Source organism: Danio rerio, chromosome 5 (assembly GCF_049306965.1).
Source record: "Danio rerio strain Tuebingen ecotype United States chromosome 5, GRCz12tu, whole genome shotgun sequence".
Classification (NCBI taxonomy): Eukaryota; Metazoa; Chordata; class Actinopteri; order Cypriniformes; family Danionidae; genus Danio; species Danio rerio.
Window position 1 is genome coordinate 13,041,115 of NC_133180.1, and position 24,410 is coordinate 13,065,524.

At 35.6% G+C, this 24,410-nt stretch overlaps 1 protein-coding gene across 7 annotated transcripts in view; it reads right to left on the reverse strand.

Moving 5' to 3' along the window:
* Positions 1–24,410, reverse strand: part of ksr2 (kinase suppressor of ras 2) — a 216,187-nt gene that overhangs the window by 40,092 nt on the left and 151,685 nt on the right. For 6 of the 7 annotated variants that reach the window (NM_001423542.1, XM_009301241.5, XM_009301240.5 and 3 more), the window contains 5 exon segments: positions 2,615–2,982; positions 4,990–5,038; positions 10,258–10,324; positions 12,904–12,945; positions 16,716–16,884. In NM_001423542.1, coding sequence (NP_001410471.1) covers positions 2,615–2,982; positions 4,990–5,038; positions 10,258–10,324; positions 12,904–12,945; positions 16,716–16,884 — 695 coding nt within the window. 7 annotated transcript variants of the gene reach the window in all.

Consider the following 24,410-nt stretch of genomic DNA (forward strand, 5'->3'; position numbering starts at 1 on the left):
ATTTCACAGTAATTCCTACAATATTTTTTCCTCTGAAGAAACTTATTTATTTTATTTTTGGCTAAAATCAAAGCAGTTTTACATTTTTTTTAAAAAACATTTTAAAGTCAATATTATTAGCCCATTTAAGTTTCTTTTTTTGTGAGCTACAAAACAAAGCATATTTACAATGATTTGCCTAATTATCCTAACTTGCTTAGTTAACCCAATTAATCTAATTTAGCCTTTAAATTGCCCTTTTAGCTGAATACTAGTATCTTGACAAATATCTAGTAAACTGTAAGTAGTAAACTTCAGCTGTAAATATATAATGATTTTTTATAGTCAATCCAAGAAACCACTTTGATTACAGAAAAAGAAAATAAATGTTAACTCCTCCAATTAAATCTAACATTAGATGTAACCTTCAATCTATCATATATTTGCTTTAAAAAAAAAAACATGAAGTACCAATTTGCGTAGCAGAAGTAAGGAAAATAATATTGGCCATCTCCTGCTCAGACAGGATGCTAATGGACCACTTGTTTTTCACAACATCCTCGGTTCCTATGCTGACATGCCTTCTGAGGATTCTGAGAAGTGAAAAAAAAGTCAGCCACTTATGTTTACATTTGTCGTCAAAGACATGCCATCCTAAATTAGGCTGAAAGCGGCAGCTAACGCAAGCTATGAGGCCATGCTGATTAGAGAAGATCAGGAAAAGTGAGTCAACGTCCTACTAATATTTGGTCATAAAGCTGGAGCTGTTTGCACTCAGCAAACTCTGACGTGTTTGTAATGGTATTTACATATTAAGAAGGCATTAACATTGTGTTGTTCTTTTGTTGCTTTAAATAATTTCATTGTCCACATAGCCACTTTAAATAAAAGCATCCACCAAATGATTAAATGCCAACACAACACAAAAGACAAGAACTGCCAGAACCACAATAAACCATGAGCTCTTAAAGTGTTAGTTCACTCAAAAAGGAAATTGATGTTAATAATGGACTAATAATGAGTGCGTGCGAAGAAAAACTGTATAAGTCCTAAAAATATTATTATTAATAATAATAATAATAATAATAATAATAATAATAATAATAATAATAATAATAATAATAATAATAATAATAATAATAATAATAATAAGATAACCTTGTGACATTAATTGTATGTGTGAACTTTGTAAACAAAAACAGTTTGGAGATATTTTCGCATGACCAAGAGTCTGCATTTTAAACATTAAACAAAAAAGCGCCACTCGGAAAATGTTAATGTCCGCTAAAAAGAATAGAAATGCTGCTTGCTGTCATGTCCGCTTCGAACATTAAAAGACAAATCCTGGGCAAAAAAGGAGAGTTTACATGAACAAATAGAAGGACAGAGTAAGGAAGGCTTTGAGAGATGAGAGGTGGGAAGAACCATATCTTATGTGATCTCTCTCTGAACGCGCTGAGGAGTGCTAAACAGCACAAAAAACAGTTAACCTATCAGAATAAACCACATATCATTTATAATAAAGCTGTATCAATGCATATTTCCCGCTAGTCCTGTGTAAACTACAGCAAGCAGAGTTTATTTGTTTATATATTTATTTATATTGCGAGATGGCAGAGCGTAAGAACAGTTTGAAGTAGTATATACATAGGTGTGCTGCGTCAGCTTTTCTAAATAAATGACAATATTTTATTTATTTATTGTTTATTTTTAATAAATGATTGTTATTGCCTGTACTGTAAGAAAGTCTGTATTGTGCACTGTACTGAAATGGCCTCCACAGTCGCCAGGACTCAATCCAATAGAGCAGCTTTTGGATGTGGTGGAACGGGAGATTCGCATCATGGATGTGCAGCCGACAAATCTGCAGCAACCGTGTGATGCTATCATGTCAATATGGAGCAAAATCTCTGACAAATATTTCCAGTACCTTGTTTCATCTATGCCACAATTAAGGCAGTTTAAGGATTAAGGCAGTTCTGAAGGCAAAAGGGGGTCCAACGAGGTACTAATAAGGTGTACCTAATAAAGTGGCCGGTGAGTGTATATTACCTACTATATTAAAAAAGCAACACAATTCTATTTTCAAGCAGTTTCAAGCACTTCATCCAAAATCTAAGCACCTTCAAACCTTGAAAACACTAATTCAAGCATTTTCAGCACCCGTATGAACCCTGCTAAAAGCAACAAGTTGACTTTACTTAAAAAATGTGAATAAACCTGTTGTAACTTGGAACAGTTGGCTTAACTTATAATTATGCATATTGCTATTTTATCACTTCATTAATAAGACAGTGGGTTTACTCACTTTAAGCTTCAACTAATCAGTCAACTTAAAAGTCAACTAATCAGTTTTACAGTCTAGTTGATAATGGAGCACCATGAATTGCATTTCAATTGGTTACACTGGTCATACACATAGTTTGATGATGGCACATGGAACTGCACTGAATTGCATTTTGATTGGTTTCACTGGTCTTACATAGTTTCATGATGACAGATGAAATATTGTTATTTTTATGTTCACTAGATGGCGCTTAACTTTTAAACCAAACTACAGGTTGTACTAAGCTGCTAGTGCAAACAATCTATTTAGTCGTTTTTTAAATAAGGGTATTTGCTTTAAAAGGCTTACCTAGTGATGATGGCCAGATGAGGGGGTCTCATGCATGCACCCATGAAGAGGACCACGTTTTCATGTCGGGTGTTCCTGTATGCCATCACCTCTCTTTTAAAGGCTTTTAGTTGTTCTTCATTGTCTCTTTCGATGTCAATGAGGCGTATGGCCACTTCCCCATGCCAGCGTCCATGGTAGACCTGTCCAAACCGGCCTTTGCCAATCAGCTCTCCGATCTCTACCTGCTCCATAGGAATGTCCCACTCCTGCAGGAAGATGCTGGTCTGGCTGGCCTTGCGTGGGAAGTTTCGTGCGGACAGGAGAGAGAGATTCATCTCCTCAAACTCATCTGCTGAACCTTCGGCTTCATCGTTCCCTTCCTCGTTCTGATTAAAAAAGAATGATAATTAGAACAGAAAGCAAAAGAACAGATGATGGATGGATGGATGGATGGATGGATGGATGGATGGATGGATGAATGGATGGATGGATGGATGGAGGAATGGATGGATGGATGGATGGATGGATGGATGGAGGAATGGATGGATGGATGGATGGATGGATGGATGGATGGAGGGATAGATGGATGGATAGATGGATGGATTGATGGATAGACAGAATGATAGATGGATGTATGGGTGAACAGAACAAACACTGAATCAATGATAAACAGACAAACAGATAGACAAACTGAAAAAACAATAGATAGATAGAAAAACAGAAAGGTGCAATGAAAGGATGGACAGACAGACAGACAGACAGACAGACAGACAGACAGACAGACAGACAGACAGACAGACAGACAGACAGACAGATAGATAGATAGATAGATAGATAGATAGATAGATAGATAGATAGATAGATAGATAGATAGATAGATAGATAGATAGATAGATAGATAGATAGATAGATAGATAGATTTATGCAACGGTGGATGGATGGAAGACTGATATGGAGCCAAAGAGAACAATCATTTGATGAATGAATGAATGAATGAATGAATGAATGAATGAATGAATATATTGATGGATAGATGGATGGATGGATGGATGGATGGATGAATGGATAGATAGACAGATAGAGAGCAAAAGAGAAAAACCAAGGATATATGGATAAATACTTAATAGGTACAATAGATTTAAGGATAGATTGATAAATCAACAGAACAATGGAAGGATTGCAAAAGGACACAGAAAAAGTCAGATAAAGTGAAAAGAAATGAATGGATGGATTTATACAGTATATGGATGGATAGATGGATGGATGGATGGATGGATGGATGGATGGATGGATGGAAGGATGAATAGATGGTGAATAGACATGGATTGAAGATGGACAGACAGAGCAATATATAGGGAGATAAAGAGAAAAGAAATGGATGGATGGATGGATGGATGGATGGATGGATGGATGGATGGATGGATGGATGGATGGATGGATGGATGAAAGAATTTATAGATAGACAGACATAAAAGAATTTCAGAATGACATGGAAAAATTAATGGAAGACTAAATGGATGGATGGATGGATGGATGGATGCATGGATTGATAGATGGTGAATAGATAAATGGATTGAAGATGGACAGACAACAACAGATAGGGAGATCAAGATTAATTAAATGGATTGATGGATGGATGGATGGATGGATGGATGGATGGATGGATGGATGGATGAAAGAATTTATGGACAGAATAAAAGAATGTCAGAATGACATGGATAGATGAATGGAGGAATAAATGGATGGATGATGGATGGTGAACAGACAGAATTACGGATAAACAGATGGATTGAAGATAACCAAACAGAACAATAGATAGGCTGATAAAGAGAAAAAAGGATGGATGGATGGATGGATGGATGGATGGATGGATGGATGGATGGATGGATGGATGGATGGATAGATAGACAGAATAAATGTCAGAATTATATGGATAGATTAATTTAGGAATAAATAGATGGTTGGATGGAAGGTTGGTGGAAGGTTGGATGGTGAACAGACAGAACAACAGATAGGCAGATAAAGAAAAAAGTGGATGGATGGATGGATGGATGTATGGATGGATGGTTGGATGGATGGATGGATGGATGGATTGTTTGAAGATGGACAGACAAAACAACAGAGAGGCGGATAAAGTGAAAAGAAATGGATGGATAGATGGATGGATGGAAATGATGGAAAACAGACTGAACAATAGATAAATGAACAAACAAATTGATGAATTGACAGACAGGATGAAAGAATGTCAGAATGACAAGCAGAACAATGGATGGATGACCAAATAAATAAATAGAACAAAAGTTTATTTGAAAGACAGACAGACAGACAGACATACAGACACAGACAGACAGACAGACAGACAGACAGACAGACAGACAGACAGAATGACTCACATCAGATGTTGGCTCAACTTCAATTTGCAGCAAGGGACTTCCTTTGGGTCTGTGTGAAGAGAAACACAGAAAATGTGTTTGCATAGGCAGGGTCATTTACCTGAGCAAGGGAAAACCATGTTTCATTTCCAAAGACCTATAATCTAATTAAATCCACTGTTTACTCTACGCCATCTAAGAGGATCACCAAAACCCCCCCACCACCCAAAAAAAAAAAATCATTCATCTCCATTTTTTTAGCTTGTTCATCCAAGCTCTCGTCTGCAAAGCTCAGCGAGCAGCTTTCAGTTATAATCCTAAAAATAACGCAATCTCACATATTGCCAAGTGATAATCACATAAACAACACAGAAAAATATTTTGGGCAAAACTGTCCTAATTAAATTATAAAGCATCTTAGAAAGAAGCACAGAATAATACTTCATGGCCTCAGTAGTAGAGTACAGTAATGACTGTGAAGCATGTAAACATCAAAAGATTCAGTGTTTAAAAATACATCAGTTTCAAGGCCTCATTCAACTTGGTTGACTTGCCTTCAGTGTTAAGCAATGCATTTGTTATTACGCTTTTGACCCTAGATTGAGTTGAAAAATATGGCAGGACAGTGCCCGAAGATCTGTCAGTCCATTTACGCATATATAAACAACAGCACTCTACCTCTGTGTCGTTACAGTGGCTTCATGATACCACATAATGCATAATAGACTGCTCTCAAAGATATACACTTTTGAGATTCAAGGTTTAAGACATCCATGGATACGGATGACATCATCAGTGTAGCGTAAACTCAAGCCCTGCTCTTTGTTGGGCTAAAGTGCGTGTGTATGTGTGACTTGTCTTCAGTCACATCAGCTTTTGCACCGCAAATATTTTTGCTCTAATAATTCTGTAATCTAAAATGCTCATGTCTGCCATAAATAGACACAAGCCGTGGCGAAACTGTCTGACATGTCTGTGGCCTTTCACTGGGCATCGCTCTAAATACGTACACAGACACACACACAGACACACACACACACACACAGTACAGGACTGAACATGACATTTCAGACACTTTTGTGTATTAATAAACAATGCTAAATGGTCTTGGCATGTCTTTATAAGTGGCACAAATAGATTGTACAAGGTTTGACCTCTTTCCAAAAAAGGCACGAAAGCATCATAACAGTACATCATTTGCATATTACGCGACTGGTATTTTTTATTTTTTGCAATGAATAGAAGCTGATAAACCTTTAGAGCCCTCTATAGAACTTAAATATAACCAGAAGTATTTTTTTTACAAAATTGTAGTTTTAAATTTTAAATCTATTGTTAATTAATTTATTTTATTACGAAGAATGCATGCATGGGCAAAATTTTTACATAATTTATTATATTTTTTTATAAGATTAATACTTGTATAATAGATCCCAACGCTGAAATGTAAAAGGCATCTACACTGTAAAAAATGCTGGGTTCCATGCATGTTGTCAACACAAATCCATTAAGTTAATTCAAAGTAACAAATTGTAAATAAAACCACATGTGTGCTAAAGTCAGACATTAATTGAACAGAAATGCTTGCATACCCTTGGGGTGGAGTTAGCTATGCAACCATTAGCTACGCTGTCTGACAAACTCTTGCTGTAACTCGGCGGGATCGCTCACATATTGGGCTCTATTTTAACAATCTAGGCGCAAAGTTTAAAGCACATGGTGCAACAGCATTAAGAGAGTGTCCCACTTAATTCACTTTAGCTATTTTAAGGGTGAAAAAATACAGTTTGCGCAGCTACGCATGGTCTAACAGGGTTGTGCTTTTTCTTTTAATGAGTTATGGGTGTGTTTTGAGCATAACGTGCATTTAACCAATCAGAGTCTCATCTTTCCCATTCCCTCTAAGAGTCAGTTGCGTCACACCGTGGTGCATGTGCTATTTACATGACAGACTTTGTAAGTGGAAAAACTGAACACTTCAATAGCAAGAAAACAGTTCAACAGACTATCTGCAGCATGAGGATAAAGAACAAGCCTCCTCCATTTGGCCTCTTTACTTTCTCTTTACTTTTACACTTTTCTTCTTTACTTTCGTGGATAAGGAAACGATGGAAACTCACTCCACTAAACACATCCATTAGCCTACATATTTAATTTAGTTTGTTAAGTGCAAATATTGTTTTTTAAAACTATTTCTAAATTCAGCTCTAATGTCCAGCAAATAAATAAATGAACAATAATAAGTGTGGTCAAAAGTTATATCCAAACACACGTCCTATTCTTATGCATATGTCTCCAAAACCCCACAGGTGGACAAATCTAAACTTGTTTTTATTAAAACAAATATAAATATGCATATAATAAATAATACTGATATAAATAATAACATTTCACAAAATGCACATTGTCGTGAATAAATTGAAAAAAGCCCCCTGAGGTGAAAAAAGCATGGAGGTAGTGGTTTTTATATTTATGGAGAAAATAGCAATTTTTGTAACATTTTAATTCTTAATTTTTTTTCATATGTAAAGATATTTGTTTATCGCTATACATCCTGTGTGTGTTAAGCAAGGTGTACGCATTTGGACCTGCATAGGTGCATAACTAACGCACTCTGCAGGACTACACCAGCCTTTAGTTTGTCAATGGCGCGGTCTATTTCAGCAACGGGAAAACAATGTGCCTTAACACACCTACACCTTTTTAGTCCACAAAGTGGTATGACTGCATTTGCTTTTTAAACAACATGGTGCAAAACGTGGAAATTACAGTTGCGCTGGTCTAAAAATAGCAACAAATCGTGCCATGCACGTCTTGTGCTTTATTGCGCTGGGTGTATGATAGGACCCATTAAGTCTTTATTTTAAATGAAGGCGCACACAGCAATAAGCAATTCTGTACACAATAGAGTTATAACTGTTGATTACACAGCGGCACCTTGATCTTAAAATGACATCAAAAATGCACATTGATTTGATGTCAAAACCTTGATGTCCATTAGACATCCACACATTGATGCCCTTTTGACCATCAAAATAACGACCCAAAAAGTATTATAATTAAAGACACATTTAATTCATCTGAAAGTTTCAATCACAAAATGAGACTATATTTGTATCCCTACAATGCATGTAAACCTCCCTAATGCCAAAATGATGTCAAATTGACATTTAACATTGGCGTCAAAAGACATGTCAGAAATCGATTACAGGGCATTTCTGAAAATTGCTTTTTGACGCCAATGTTAGATGTCAGTTAGATGTCGAGGTAGTCAATTGACATCAAATCAATTTTCATTTCTAACGTTATGATGTTATTTTGACATTAAGTTGCCCGCTGGTTAGTTATGGTTAGTGTAGAAATGCACAACAGCCAAACACCTTGTTGCCCTTGGTCCAGAATAAATTAACTGAACTACATGTACAAAATAACTCAAATAGACCTAAACTAGTTTGAACCAATTATAAAAATATATTTTATTCATTGTTAACCAACATTTAACAAAATTTTCTAACAGACAGCAACAAAATATTGCTCATTATAAAAGGATTATTAAGAGTTATTATGAGTTCACCAAAAAAAGAAAATCTACTTAAAATTTATTTAAATTTGTTTATATTGAACACAATAACATCTATAAAACACTTTTAGAAATAAAGGTACAAAATCTGTCACTGGGGTTAAATCTTTTTAAATGGTACATTTTTGTTCCTAGCAGGTCCTTAAAGGTACATGTTAATTTCCAAAAAGTACAAATGTGTACCTCATAGTACCTTAAAGGGTGGTTCATACTTCTGCGTCAAGTGATCGACGTGACCCACGACACCTGCCTTGTGCATAGCCATGTATTTATACTTCTGCGTTGTGTTTGTGTTGCTCTGCAATAACACTACTGAAACACAAGCTGGCAGCAGGTTTTTATGTTCATCTGTGTCGAGTTTCTTTGCGGATGTTTTGCTTTACCTCTACCTTAATGTAAAAGTAGCCCAAACTCGCTCATTCTGAAATAGGAACCAACTGATGTGCAACAACATTAATCATAAGGTAAACACAAACAGTTTTCATCTAGAGATCCTTAATGGGACTCGATACTTGTAAACAGTCGCTCCATTGGGCTCGCTGCTCTCAGCCCCACCCACACTGGTCACCAACCGGACCAATCGCAGAGCTTGCTCTTTGCGTCATTGCAACATGTAGTTAAATTTTTTGAGAGGTGGGCGTCCGCTTCAGCCACGACAAGGGCTTTGCGACTGAGCAAAGGCTGTGCCAGAGCATACGCGTGGGTTTGATGCAGTAAGTGTATCCTAAAAGTACCAATGTCCCCCTCTTGGAACAAAAGTGTACCTTTTGAAAAGGTACCACCCAAGTGAAAGATTTTGTGACCTTTAATTTAAGTATGTAGGAAATTAAAGGCTGATTTATGCTTCAAGCACATGCAAATGTCGCATAACCCTCGCCGTGGCTGACACGCACCTCTCAAAACATGTACTACACGTCGCAACGATGTATAGCACAAGCTCTGTGATTGGTCGGCTTGGTAGCATTGACGAGTGTGGGCGGTGCTGAGAGCCGCGAGCCCGATAAAGCGAATGTTCACAAGTGTCAAGTCGAGTGAAAGAGCTCCAGATGGAAACTGTTGCTTGTGTTTATCTTATGATTAATGTTGTTCTACATCCGCTTCTTGTACATTAAGGTAGCATTGAGAAAAAACAAAACACCATCGAAGAAACTCGATACAGAGGAACATTAAAACATACTGTGCGCTAGCATTTCAGAAGTGTTATTGCAGAGCAACACAAACAGCAAGCAGAAGTATAAATGCAAAGCTACGCGCAAGGCAGGTGCCATGGGTCATGGTGATCACTTGATGAAGAAGTATAAATCAGCCTTAAAAGGCTACTAATTTCCAACATTTTTCAAAATATCTTCCTTTGTATTAAACATAAGAAAGAAACTCAAACAAGTAGATGGGGACTAAATGGTGTTAATTTTGGAGGAACTAACCCTTTAGTGGCTAATGCAACCTTAATGTGAATTATTACTAATATATTTAATCACCATTATCATTTTATAGACGTTCATACTTTAGTTCTCAGTGAGCTGTGATTTATAAAACTCTACACCGGCAGACTGATGTCATCACATTGAAATGCGTCTTAAAATGTCAAATAAACATAAACTCAGATACACCTATGAAACACACACACACACACACACACACACACACACACACACACACACACACACACACACACACACACACACACACACACACACACACACACTTACCCAGGCTCAGACAGAACAGGGTGCAGAATGACTTGAGGGGCCCTGGTGGGAACCTCAGGGGCCACATCTACAAAAAGAGGAGTCAAAAGGTAAATGACAAAGCAGAGAGGAGAGAGAAATGACATCATTGGTAAAAAAGGCTGTTTTTAATAGACTAGCAGAGATCTAAATTGGTGGAATCCTGCAGGAGCACCGCTGAGAACAACAACAATTAAGTCTTCGATTTACAATGCAACAGCAGGAAGCGCTTTGGATGTGTTTACTGCACAAACATCTGAAGACTGAAACCACCCTCAACAGTTTTAAAGAAGTAAAATTCAAAAATCAAGCTTTTTTACAAATATGTAAGCAACATAGCTTTTATAATAATTGATTTTGAGCTGCAAATCTTTGTTCAAGCCTCATTCTCATGAAAACACAACATTTTTATATATTTTAAATTATTAATACCTAACATTGTTGACATTTAAACTTTTTTATTATAAAATATAAAAAAAATTGCCATGTTTTTTTCTGAGATGTTAATATTCAGCTTTAGACAACACAATATGAATGTTTTAATTTCAAAAGAGATAAGAAATCTGTTCCGTATTTGATGAAATTACACCTATTTTCATTCATTCGTTTTTTTTTCGGCCCCCATCAATCAGAGGTGGGGAAAAAATGCTCTAAATTACTTTTTTTATTTGAAATTTTGAAAACTTTTATCAAACCTTATAGTATAAAACTTATATTCACATTTTCTGAATGCCACAGGCCCAAAATATAAATAAATAAATAAATAAATAAATAAATAAATAATATTAAATCAATAAAATACTGCAAGTAAATAAGTAAATCCAGATATTTGTTACAAATAAAAAAAAAACTCTGGAATAAATTCTGGTTCAAAAATTGAGAATTTTTTTTCCAATGCCACATAAATAAATAAGTAAATAGCTAAATAAATAAACAAACAAATAAATAAATAAATCCAGATTTGTATTTTAATGTTTATTTTCCCCCCACTTTCTCTCTCAGTAAATTGACCACTGCTCCAACATTGTTGTTAAACAAAGTGACTCGATTTTTTAGGTATAATAATAATATATTGTCTGAGTTGGTCTAAAAATATAAATATATAAATAAATAACATTTCAAAACATGATTCAAAAGCATAAATATACATTAAACCCCCATAAATCAAGTACTACCAGGCAACCATTAATGAACATATTTATATATATTTTTACATTGTACCTATATATTTATATATTTTTAGTTAGTTAGTTTTTGTAAAAATACATATATATTTTATTTTACAGTGACTGGGATTTTCAGAATGAATTTTCAGTGAAATGTATTTGTTTAATTTGTTTGCTTGTTCGAACTACTTATTTAGAGCAGAATCAACACAATTCTTGAGATTTCATTGGGACAACTTAATTTTATTATGTTCAATCCGCATATATTTGTTAAACGTGTTATGTTACCTTAATCTATTTATGTTGGGACAACATGAATGAATTGTGTGGAACCTTGCATTATTCACAGCGTGTACACTGTACAGAAATGATGGGTTCCACACAATCGATTTGTGTTGGGACAACATGAAGGAAATAATTTAACTTATAGTGCTCAGCATAATTGAGTAAACCCCATTTTGAAAATGAACATTTTTATCCATTTCTCAGTGAATATAGGCAATGTATTTTGGTGCATTTAAACAAAACAGATTTATTAAACAGATAAATTTATTAAAATTATATTTTAATCACCAAACATATCTAGAAATAGAAAGATAATACAATTGAATTCAAGCAAAATATTGCAAAAAAATAAATAAATAAAATTACAACCTACAAAATTTCGACTATTTTTGCTTCTTTTGATTGTTTCTCTTCTTTAAATTTGTATTTAATATTTTGTATTTAATATTTAATATATACATTTTGGCTCTACTTGTTTTTGGACCGTTATCGTAAGTTATTTTGTTAGATAACCTACAGATTTGGCTTCAGTACTGACTAATCTAATGTTTACGCACAAATATATTTTGTATAGCTTCCTATTAAAAATATGAATTTAAAAGAGAGATTTGTGGGGGATGTATATGCTGAGCAAAATAGTAGTTTTAACAAATATAAGTAGATCCAAACTTATTGTTTTAAGTTAAGAAGTCAGAGAAAACAACAGAGTTTCTTAGAGTGTATTCATGTATTATTTATGTCACACTACTAGTAAACACAAAACCCAAACTGATTCTTTTATATGAAACAATTTCCTTTCAAAAACAAACTGTGATCTCAGCCGCTCCCCCAGTTCACCTCTTCCCTAGAATAAGCCGGCGAAATTGGCATTAGCGGCCTTTGATTCTACACTATCAAGCTACCAACACATCGCCTTTCCTCCCTCCAGAAGCTCATCATCAAAATCCTGCGGCGAGCCGAGTGCCTCCCACAGCATACAGCCACTTATCAGCCTTTATTTGTCAGACCTCGCTTTTAAAAGAGCCATCATTAGAGCGTACAGCATTGCTTGGTTAAGAGACTACAAGGAGACCAAAGAGCGGGTTTTTGTTGCGCCTCGAAGAAAAAAAATGACATCAGAAAAGGTATGTCGCGTTGCATTATGGGTAGGGGTAATGACCAATTATGACACACTTACCGGGGAAGATGAACTGCTGCTTGTATTTGTAGAAATGAGATGCTGAAAAGAGGCACAGGAGAGAAGCAGTGAGAATTCAATCAAATTCAACAAAGCCCCACACATAATTACTGGTCTGTGTTATTGCTCTGAGAGAAAAAAAAAAGTCTCCAGTTTATCGCAAACAGGAATGCAAAAAGGTTAGGACTTCTGAAAACTGTGAATCCTTTGCTAATTTAAATCTGGAATATAAACGCCCTGAGTAGACAGCAATTACAGTTGAAACCAGAAGTTTACAGTACATACACTCTAAAAAAGGGACATAACCATTTTTTAATGTCTGATGGTAAGTCATACTAAACGTTTACTATTTTAAGTCAGATAGGATTGCCTAAATGATTTACATTTGCTAAATGCCAGAATGATGAGAAAATTTTTTTGAGAATCTTTTTTTAAGTTCTAGACAGTCAAAGTGTTACATACATTTCCTTGGGATAATTTAGCTTTGCTTTTAAACTGTATAACTTTGGTCAAATGTTTTGGGTATCCTTCCACAAGCTTCTTACAATAGTTTGAAGGAATTTTGGCCCATTCCTCCTGACAGAATTGAGTCAGATTTGTTGGCTGTCTTGCTCACACAAGCTTTTTCAACTCTGCCCACAAATTTTCTATAGGATTAGGATCAGGGCTTTGTGATGGCCACTCCAAAACATTCACTGTGTTGTCCTTAAAGCACGTTTTAACTAATTTGGCTGTATGCTTAGGGTCATGGTCTGTTTGGAAGACTCATTTGTGGCCAAGTTTTATTTCCTGGCTGATGTCTTGAGATGTTCCTACATAATGTTCTTTCTTCTGTAAAACAGCCCCACAACATGATGCTGCCGCTCCCATAATTCACAGTTGGGATGGTGTTCCTGGGCTTGTAAGCTTTCCCCTTTGTCCTCCAAATGTAACACTGGTCATTGTGGCCAAACAGTTCAATCTTAGTTCCAATAGACCACAGCACATGTCTCCAAAAATTATTCATTTCCACAGTGTAATTTAGCAAACTGTAATTTGGCTTATTCCATTTTCTCGAAGCGAAGAGTCTTTGACCCAGCCACAGTGTATTATCTGTGCCAAAGTTCTTGCTAATGAATGCATGAGGCCGGCAAAATTAATAAGACATTTGCAGACGACTCATCCCTAACGCCCTATTCACACGGGGCGTCAGCGTCAACGCTTCCCATTCACTTTGAATGGGTGACGTCAGGCGTTGCCGAACTGCATTGTGGATCCGTCGGCGCCGCTTCAGAAGCGTTCCTCGCTGCAGAAGTTGGGACCAGCTCAACTTTTCAAGCGCCGACGGAAGCGTCAGCCAATCAGATCGCTGTATGCAAATACACCAGCTCAGACAGTGGCCTATTGCTGACTGAATTTCATTGGCTGACGCTTCTATGACGATCGTTTCAGCTCCAACTTCAGACACGCCCTCTGTCAAGCGTTGACGCTGAAGCCCCGTGTGAGTAGGGCGTAATACCGCAAGGTGTACCCAATACAAATGGCCTATTGATGTTTTGCTTTTTTATTTTACATTAGACTATTATTTGTGCATAAACATATCTAGATATCAACTGCAAACTTATATGAGCGATAATATCAATAAATGTGGAGGGGGTCTTTATATTTTCCGGCAGAAAAGGGGGCCTCAGGCAAAAAAAGGTTGGGAACCACTGAGTTAATCTGGTGTAATTAGTCTACTTGTCTAATGTGATTTTAAACTATATTTTATCTATTATGACACTGTTATACATATTTTCTTTTCAATGGGTTAAAGTTATTTTAAACAGGCTATTAAAAAAATTAATCCACTATTTCTCTTAGTTTCATGTTATTTAGGAGCCATGTGCACCCACTGACAGGTAAAGGTTGCTCACTCTCTCTCTAAAGTTGCTTTATTTGCATGGAATTTAGTATCGGCAAAGCATTTTAGACATGTACAAAGTATGTAATCATTAAATTAATAAAATATATAGCAAATGAGAAATAAATAAGAGAAAAAAGGAATAAAAACAGAAAATATTGCAAAAAATTATAATAATTGCTAGAATAAAAAGTGTAGATTATTTAACTAAGGCAAATTATTTATTTTTTACACCATTAGCCGATGATAATGATGTACAAATATTTTGCAGCCAGTATATTTTGTTCTCTCCGAGTATATAGCAAAGTTTTAAATAATTAATTATTTAATGTTTCTCTTGTGTCTGTGCGCACGCATTCAGCTGTGAAAAGGTAATGCAAAAACGCATATAACTAATGACAACTTTAGAAAAAGCAAAAGTAAAACCTGAATCCCAGGCATTTTAGGAGATTTAGAAACTACGGTCAGCATTTGTGTCTTGATATTACGGTGTTATATGCTTCATATCTAATAAGTGTTTTCTGTACAACTTATAAGCTTCTCATTGAAGAAACAACTAGCTACAATTGTTAGCTGTTTGATAGTTGTAGCTTAAGACTGATGTATAGTTTGTCAATATTACTTGTGTTCTTATTGATGTAATCCATTTGTAAAAATGAAATGTGCAAAAACAACACCCAACTATGCCCTGAGGCTGGCTAAGAATTTTAATATCAATATTATTAGCCCCCTTAAGCATTTTTTTTAGATTGTCTAGAGAACAAACTATCATTATACAATGATTTGCCTAATTACCCTAACTTGCCTTAACTTAATTAGTTAAGTCTTTAAATGTCACTTTAAGCTGAATACTAGTATCTTGAAAAGTATCTAGTTAAAATATTATGTACTGTCATCATGGCAAAGATCAAAGAAATCAGTTATTAGAAATTAAATATTAAAACTATTATATATAATATTAAAACTATAATATACTATCATATTATTAGAAATGTGTTGAAAAATCTTCTTTTCAAAATTGGGAGAAAAAAATAAGGGGGGGGGGGGGGCTAATACTTCTGACTCCAACTGTATATACAATATAATGCTTATTCCTTAATATTTATCTTTACTATAAATTACTAAAGTATTTTAAATATGTAAAACCTAGTTTTAATGTTTGTTTTTTTGTTTGTTTTTGCTGTTATATACCATGATTTGCTACTGTTTAGTACAGCATGTTATTTGCAGTAAATAACTGAACTGAACAATTAAGCCTCATATATTTCATTGACAGTTTTATTGATCATTAAGGTGTGATTGACTTGTAGTTAAGTTCGATTTCAAAATGGAAACTGCTAAAATAGCTTAGATGTAGCTAAGCTACTTTTGCCAAGTAGCTTTTAGCTTAGCTTTCTACATTTATCAGAGGCTAGCTTTTAGTGTATGGGCAACATTTTAAGAAGAGTGGCTAATAGCTTAGCTCACTACATTTTTCAAGTAGCTTGTCCAATACAGAATATTAGTTTGTAAGCAATTATTATTTGAAATCCACTAGGAAAACACCAAAATAAATCATTCAATCAGGCACACATTAGTGCTAACCTGATTTTACCAAGTAGGACATCTATGTTGATCCTGGAACAACATTCCAACCAGAATTAAGGGATTCGTTTATGTTAAGTTTAGGCTTACGGTTAGGTTTACGCACTTCTACATGATTGTTATCCATCTATTATCCCCCTCTGATTTTGAAAATAATTTAAAGTTATGGTTGGGTTTAGGGGTAGGGGATGGGTATGAATTACATTTTCAAACAAAAATGATGTTCTAGGATCAACACAGATGCACAGATACAGGATCGAATTGTACTTGGCAAAATCATGCCGTGCCATATTTACCAGAGCTAATAGTGAGGTGTAATATAAGGTGTATGTTTTTGAGCTTGCACCTGTCAGGTTGGACTGTTTCTGCTGCCTGGCGCTCTGTGGTGAAGGATGGAGAGGAGACGGAGGAGTGGCGCTGGGTGGCAGAGGAGGAGCAGGAGATGACGGGGTGGAGGAGGTGGTGGACGACGGGTTACTGCTGGAGTCCGGTTGATACGGCACAGGAATGTGGTCCTAAAACAGAGAGAAATGCACTTTTTAAATCGCATAAGAAAACACTCCTCGCTCCCTGCTCATTACAGACGCGGTCAGACATCAGTAAACCCAACTGCATTCTCACGCTCGGTTAAAGATTAATCAAAAAGCAGGGGTGTGCAGAGCCGATCTCCCATGGGCTGAAAACTGGACAGCCGGGCTACGTTTGAAAAGCTGCCCGACTTCATATTAGAAAAAGGAAGGCATCAACAGCCAGCAGTGCTGTCAGAGAACATCACGAGCGGCGCGTTTATTTGATAAGACAACAGGAAATAAAAAAAGACATGACACAATGGAATGGCAGTGCGTAAATGGCTTTTGAATGCTATTTCTGGCATGGTGTCACAACATTTATGCATTCGGCAGATGCTTTTATCTGAAGCGACTTACATTGCGTTGAAAGTACACAATTTATCAGTTCTTGCTTTCAAAATAAATGTGAAATTAGGTTTTTACAAATTATTCCCCCTGATGTGAATTGTTTTTCCTTTTTCAAATATTCCCCAAATGATGTTTAGCAGAGCAAGAAATTTTTCACAGTATTTCCTAAAAAGTTTTTTTTTTTTTTTCTGGAGAAAGTCTTATTTTTTAATTTTATTATTATTTTTTTACTCATTTTTATTATTAATTTTTAATTTTATTTTACTTGTTTCTTTTATTCTTGTTTATGTAAAGCACTTTGAATTGCCACTGTGTATGAAATGTGCTATATAAATAAACTTGCCTTGCCTTACCTTATTTGTTTAATTTCAGCTAGGATAAAGCATTTTTTTTATTTTTGCACCGCTTCATGTAACGATTGACAGCCCACTGAACCACTGACCGTGCAATAAAACAACAATGTGTCCAATAGATGAATAAACATCACCATATTTCAAAGGATCAAGCACCCATTTGCTAAATTCCCCATCAGTCAAGCTAGAAAGTAAGCTACTATCTAAAAGTAGCTCACATATATGCAAATGCAGAATGTCAAAACACTGCTTTGTTCAGATTTTAGTAGCAATAAATTTGACTTTTTATTCAGTTCATGGTCTCATTTACTACAAAGGCACAGTTTTCAACCATAAGTTAGTAAACAATAGGTTTCTGGAAGAAATTGTAAAGGTCTAAATTATTATTTGCTTTTGTTTATATGGCACAATATGTCTTTTTTCACCAAAGAAGGCTCACACAAATTCCAAAGGCAGATACTGACTTGGCGTGTGGACTTTGGGGGTTTTACAATGTGGTCACATGTTGATTGGTCAGTTTGAATGTCTCAGTATTTGGGCTTTAGTCACATGGTCAAGAAAGATACAAAACAGGTTGCAAACTCTGCTCTCACTTTTCCTGGGATGCCTTTTTCACTGGTTTGCTTCTCTCCTGCTCTGCTCCTCTTCTGATCTGGAGGCTATCTTCTTTGACTCTACTGCAATCAGGCAATCTTCCTCTCATCTGCCTCTCTTTAGCCCCTTTCACACAGTGATACTGGTAAATATATGGAAAATTTCCGGAACCAGTACACTCAAAAAAGCGCTGTTCACACAGGCAAGGAAGTTACGGAATTTTTCCGGAAAAGAGCATTCACACATCCATTCCAAAATACCGGTAAATTCTGACATTCATTAATCAGAAATGACCTCTAACTGGCTACGCTTGTATTTGTAAATATTTGACTACATTACAAACTCTGTGGATGGATCAGTATTGTGAACAACTTCGATAAAAACATATAGAGTAACACTTTCGCATGTCGAGATGTTCATGATATGTGTGTGCTGGCGCTCACGGGCTGTTTCACGGACACACGCAAAGCTTGAAGGTAAACAAACAACGGCTTTCATAAGCATCTTATCGACAATTATTTACACAGTTGGCATTAAGATAAACATATAAATGTTATCTGACTAACATCTAGCAGCTAAATATGTCTAGTAAAATATTCAAAGGCTTTTATTCTCATAAACCGCGCAGTTGTGAATGCTTCTGACTGTTCTGATTAGCTAAAGCAGGCGTCTCATGTCAGCAGGTTCTAGACGTGCACGCGCTCTTTCCGGCAATCTTCCTTCTGCGTTCACACAGCGAGCATTCTGGCAAATTACTGGTAATGTTACAACTTCTCTTTCCGGAAAATAGCCAAAATGAATTTACCGGTATTAGGGCCTGTTCACACATACACTCCTTTCCGGAAAATTGCCGGTAACTTTCCGGAAAGGTCTGTATGTGTGAAAGGGACTTTTGTCTCTCTCTCCCTCCCCCTGTCTTTCTCTTTCTTAGGTAACTTTATTTCTTACATTTAATCTGGGTACAATTATTTTCATATCTTTTTATCATTTCATGTTTTATCATTTGATACAGCTATTTGTAATTAATTTATTTGCAACCATAGCAAGTTATCGTCATGAATCATTTCATTATCAATTATCAATTTGTGAATTAATTTTGATTTAACATCAACACTTAATTGCTCCATATTGCAATACAATACAATCACAAAATATCAACGCTCTCCCACATTTTAAGCTATTAATACTGCCCTTAATTCCGATATTTCGTATAATATTGCAGAAGAATGGTTTGACTAGAATGTACAGTTTTTTACCATCATGCTGATAACTTTTTAGTCGCTTGGCAAAACTACATTTCGAACCGCTGTGGTTAAGACCCATTCTTACAAAATGATGACATAAACAAATGAATAACCATTCATACTTCAACACTATTGGGTCGGTGGACTAAATGTAAGTAAGTAAGTAATGTGTATTTATAGCATTTATTGTGTATGGCCATACACCCAATGCGCTTTACAATCAGGAGGGGGTCTCTCCACAGTAAAACTGTGCAGCATCCACGTGGATGATGCGACGGCAGCCACAGGACAACGGTGCTAGTGCGCTCACCACACACCAGCTATAGTGGAGAGACAGTGATGGAGCCAATTCAGTGGATGGGGATGATTGGGAAGCCGGTAGAGGCCAATGGAGGGATTTTGGACACCAGGGTTACACCCCTACTCATTACGAGAAGTGCCATGGGATTTTTAGAGAGTCAGGACCTTGGTTTAACGTCTCATCCGAAAGACGGCACCCCCTGACAGTATAGTGTCCTCTTCACTTTACTAGGGCATTAGGCGTAGGTGAGCTCCCTCTGCTGGCCTCACTAACACCACTTCCAACAGCAACCTAGTTTATCGATGGGGTCTCCCATCCAGGTACTGACCAAGCTCAGCTCTGCATAGCTTCAGTGAGTAACCAGTCTTGGACTACAGGGTGTTATAGCTGTGGCTCAATGAAATGTTGTTCTGAGGACTACCTTTGAAAATAAACCCTGATGTACAGCAATAAATGCGTGTGTGTCTTGATATTTCGATGATATGTACTCCATATCTAATAAGTGTTTTCTGTACAACTTATAGGCTTCCCATAGAAAAAACAACTAGCTACAGGGTTGTAGCTTAAGTTTGATGTATAGTTTGTCAATATTACTCGTGTTCTTATTGATGTAATCCATTTGTAAACAATGAAATGTGCAAAAACAACTCCCCACTATGCCCTGATGCTGGCTAAGAGTTAACATAATTCTAATGTCAGCATTATTTGCCCCCTTAGGCATTTTTTTTTCGATTGTCTAGAGAACAAACTATCATTATACAATGATCTGCCTAATTACCCTAACTTGCTTTAACTTAATTAGTTAAGTCTTTAAATGTCACTTTAAGCTGAGTATCTTGAAAAGTATCTAGTAAATTATAATTTACTGTCATCATGGCAAAGATCAAATAAATCAGTTATTAGAAATGAGTTATTAAAACTATTATGTTTAGAAACGTGTTTGAAAAAAACAGAAAATTGAGTAAAAATATACATTATGGCTAATAATTCTGACTTCAACTTTATGTTGTGTGATATAAACTTGTCACTGATAAATACTTGGATAAAAACTGTGGAATAATAGCAAATCAAACAAGGAGGCAATAAAGTTTTACTACTGGATGTCAAAATTTAAGGGTCTTTTTTAGGATCTTTTCTAGCATTGAAACTGAAAAAATACTTTAAGAGGCTGAAAGACTAAACATGCACAGAGAATAAAATAGCCATGTAAGACAGTTCAGGTTCAGGTTAACCTTGATATACAATTTTAAACAAAAATAAACTATCTATTTACTCTCCCTCAAGTGGTTCCAAACCTTTATGAGTTTCTTTCGTTCTGTGAAACACAAAATAAGATATTTTGAGGAAAGCCGAAAACCTGTAACCATTGACATCCACAGAAGGAAAAGCAAATACTATGGAAGTCAAAGGTTACAGGTTCCTAGCTTCTTCAAAATCTTCTTTTAAGTTCAGCAGATAAAAAGAAAGTCAAACTGGTTTGCTTATTTATTTATTTATTTATTTATTCATTCATTCATTTATTCATTCATTCATTCATTCAATTATTCATTCATTTATTTATTTATTTATTTATTTATTCATTTATTTATTTGACATGGACATCACAATTACACTGGACGACCAAATGCTTTTGTATAAGTGTTGTTCACAACATTATAATTATTTACATAAAATTACTGTAAGGCAAAAGCAAAGGCGGCATGATCAAACTGAGTAGACAATTTGTGCAAACACTGCTGTTCTGTTTTTAACCACTTTTTAAGAACACCACTAAAAATATTTATATTGCTTTGATGCCCACTGATTAGATCTGAAAACAGGATTGGAACATGATTATTTAGATATTTTAAAAAAATTGTTAAGATAATTAAATGTAATACAACTATCAAAACTAAAAAGGTTATGTTTATATAAACATCACAATAATGCCATCGTATAGGCTTTAAGTCCATAATTTTAACTGCTTGTTTATATATTGAGTCAATAGGCTTCAATGTTAAAGAGGCTTGTGACCATGATGTAATGCAATATGTTAAGTGAATATCATTGTGTTCATGTATAATTTTACAGTTTGATATGACAAAAATCTTTCAATAAAACAAAAACAGACTTGGCCTAACCTTCTTACTTATATTTTTAACATGACTATTATATTTTAAATGAATCCCTAGAGTTATGCCAAAATGTCAAATTAATTCACTTCTTCAATAACACTAGTTTTTATTAGCACCTCAAATTTAACCCGTACAGGCCTCTTTCTAATGGAGAAGCACATAGAAACTGTTTTCTTGACATTGAACGTCAAATGAGACAACTCAGGCCATCTTAAAATATGTTGTAAAGCCTGAGTCAGTTGCTCACCTCCTTGACAAAGTGTTTTAAAAGACACATAGATGACTCTGTCATCTGCATATAACAGGCAGTTAACCTCTGGGCAGCAATCTGGAAAATCATGTATGTACTTTGTAAACAACAATGGGCCAAGAACAAACCCTTGAGGTACTCCCATATTGTTAGAACGCACAGATAACTTCACCCCATTGATCCTCACACTTTGCTGTTTCCCACCCAAATAAGACCCAAACCACTGTAAGGATTTAGTTGACATTTTGAACTTGCTTCATTTATTTAGAAAGATACTTTGATTTAGTAAGATACTGTGATTAGGTTTGGCGCAAGTGAAGGGTGAGTAAACGATAACAGAATTTTCATTCTGAACTATACTTTTATGTGTCACTTTCTCTAATTTCAGTCCAAAAACGAAGTCAAAAACATTCACACATTAATATTTATATATGTCTCTGGATCAAAAAGAGGATATCCAGTTTTAGGATGTCAGTATTAAATGTATTAAACTGCCCCTTACCGATTTCTTTTTCTTTTCATGTTTGACACACTTTAATGTTTCAGATCATCAAACTTCACAATCAGACTTTGGAGTGGCCTAGTCAAGTTCCTAGTCAAGTTCTGACCAGGCATAAATTAATTTCTGAGTCAAAATTAACAACCGTAAACAGGCAGTTCATGCTTGGAAAAGCCTTCAGTGTGTCTGTGGGGCATCATGAATAGGCCAAAATTTCCTTCACAGCGATGTAACAGAGTCATTGAAAGTTATTGAAAATGCTTAATTGAAGTTCTTGGTGCTAAAGGTGGCCCAACCAGTTATTAGGTTTAGGGGGCAGACATTTTTCACACAGGGCTATGTAGCTTTATATTTAGTTTTTCCTTAATAATAAAAACCTTCATTTCAAAACTGCATAATGTGTTTACTTGTGTTATCCTTGACTAATATTTAAAGTTGTTTAATGATCAAACATGCAAAAAAAAAAAAAAACATCATTATACATTTTTCACATCATTATACAGTACATAAAAAACACTAAACACAAGTGATGTTTCTAAATTAATGTTTTTAGTTTGTTTAAATGTCAAAATATGGCTTCCAACATCATTCAGTGTAACAGATATGCTTGGTAAACGATCATAACAATTTTTTTTACAACCATCTAAGACAGGGGTGTGCAAACTCAGTCCTGGAGGGCCAGTGTCCTGCATAGTTTAGCTTTAACTTCCTTCAACACACCTGCCAGGAAGTTTCTAGTATACCTAGAGAGAGCTTGATTAGCTGGTTCAGGTGTGTTTAATTGAGGTTAGAACTAAAATATGCAGGACACCGGCCCTCCAGGACTTAGTTTGGACACCCCTGATCTAAGAATATAAGCTATCACAGCTAATCATATTAGATTTAAAATGACTAAAATATAGTGTCAAAGTATAAAAATATAAAATGAAAAGGTTGCAGGAAACATCAATGCCAATAATTGCACTTTTAAGTAGCATAACAGCCCTTTTTTTAATGACCAGTTACTTTTAACCAACTAGTCCCAAGAGGACTTTAAGTGGCTGAATGAAGTCACTTTAGTTCACACGGACATTTTAGCAGCATTTATGCCAAACAGAGAGAGAGAGAGAGAGACAGTACGTGTTCATGCATTGAAAAATGATGCACAACAGAACAGAACAGAACTGAACACGCGCATCTTCAGACACACTTGACATGTTGTTTTAAAAATGTTGCACTAATCACACCATGCCTTCATTCTAATAAATATAAAAAATTAAAGAAGATTGTTTGATCTTTGTCTGAAAAAAACTGATTTGCATGGCAAGATAAAAGTAAACAAGTAGAGCTAAAAAGGTACAGGAAGGTTGTTTGGTCTTGTTCTGCAAAAAAAAAATTATTACAAAGAGGTCATGAACTGCCTGTTTATTGATTTTGTACTGTTTTCCGTGCTCCACTTATACTGTTAATAAGCTTTTTATATGAAAAGCATACTTTAGAAGTAATCATTTCTATCCTGTTGTGACCCCCCTCACATGTTAACCCCATCTGAGTATGATTGGCTAATTGTTTGCGTATTTAAATATATTCAATGCTTCACTTCTAAGATTATGGGCTTGATTTTAACATAGGCGCAAAGCATTGAGGGTGTGTCCGAATCCACTTTTGCTATTTTAAGGACGGAAAAATACGCTTTGCGCATGGTCTACCAGGGTTGACCTTATTCTCTTAGGGCGTACTCACACTATGCTATCCTAATGGTGCCCAGGCCTGTTTCCCGGATTGTTTGA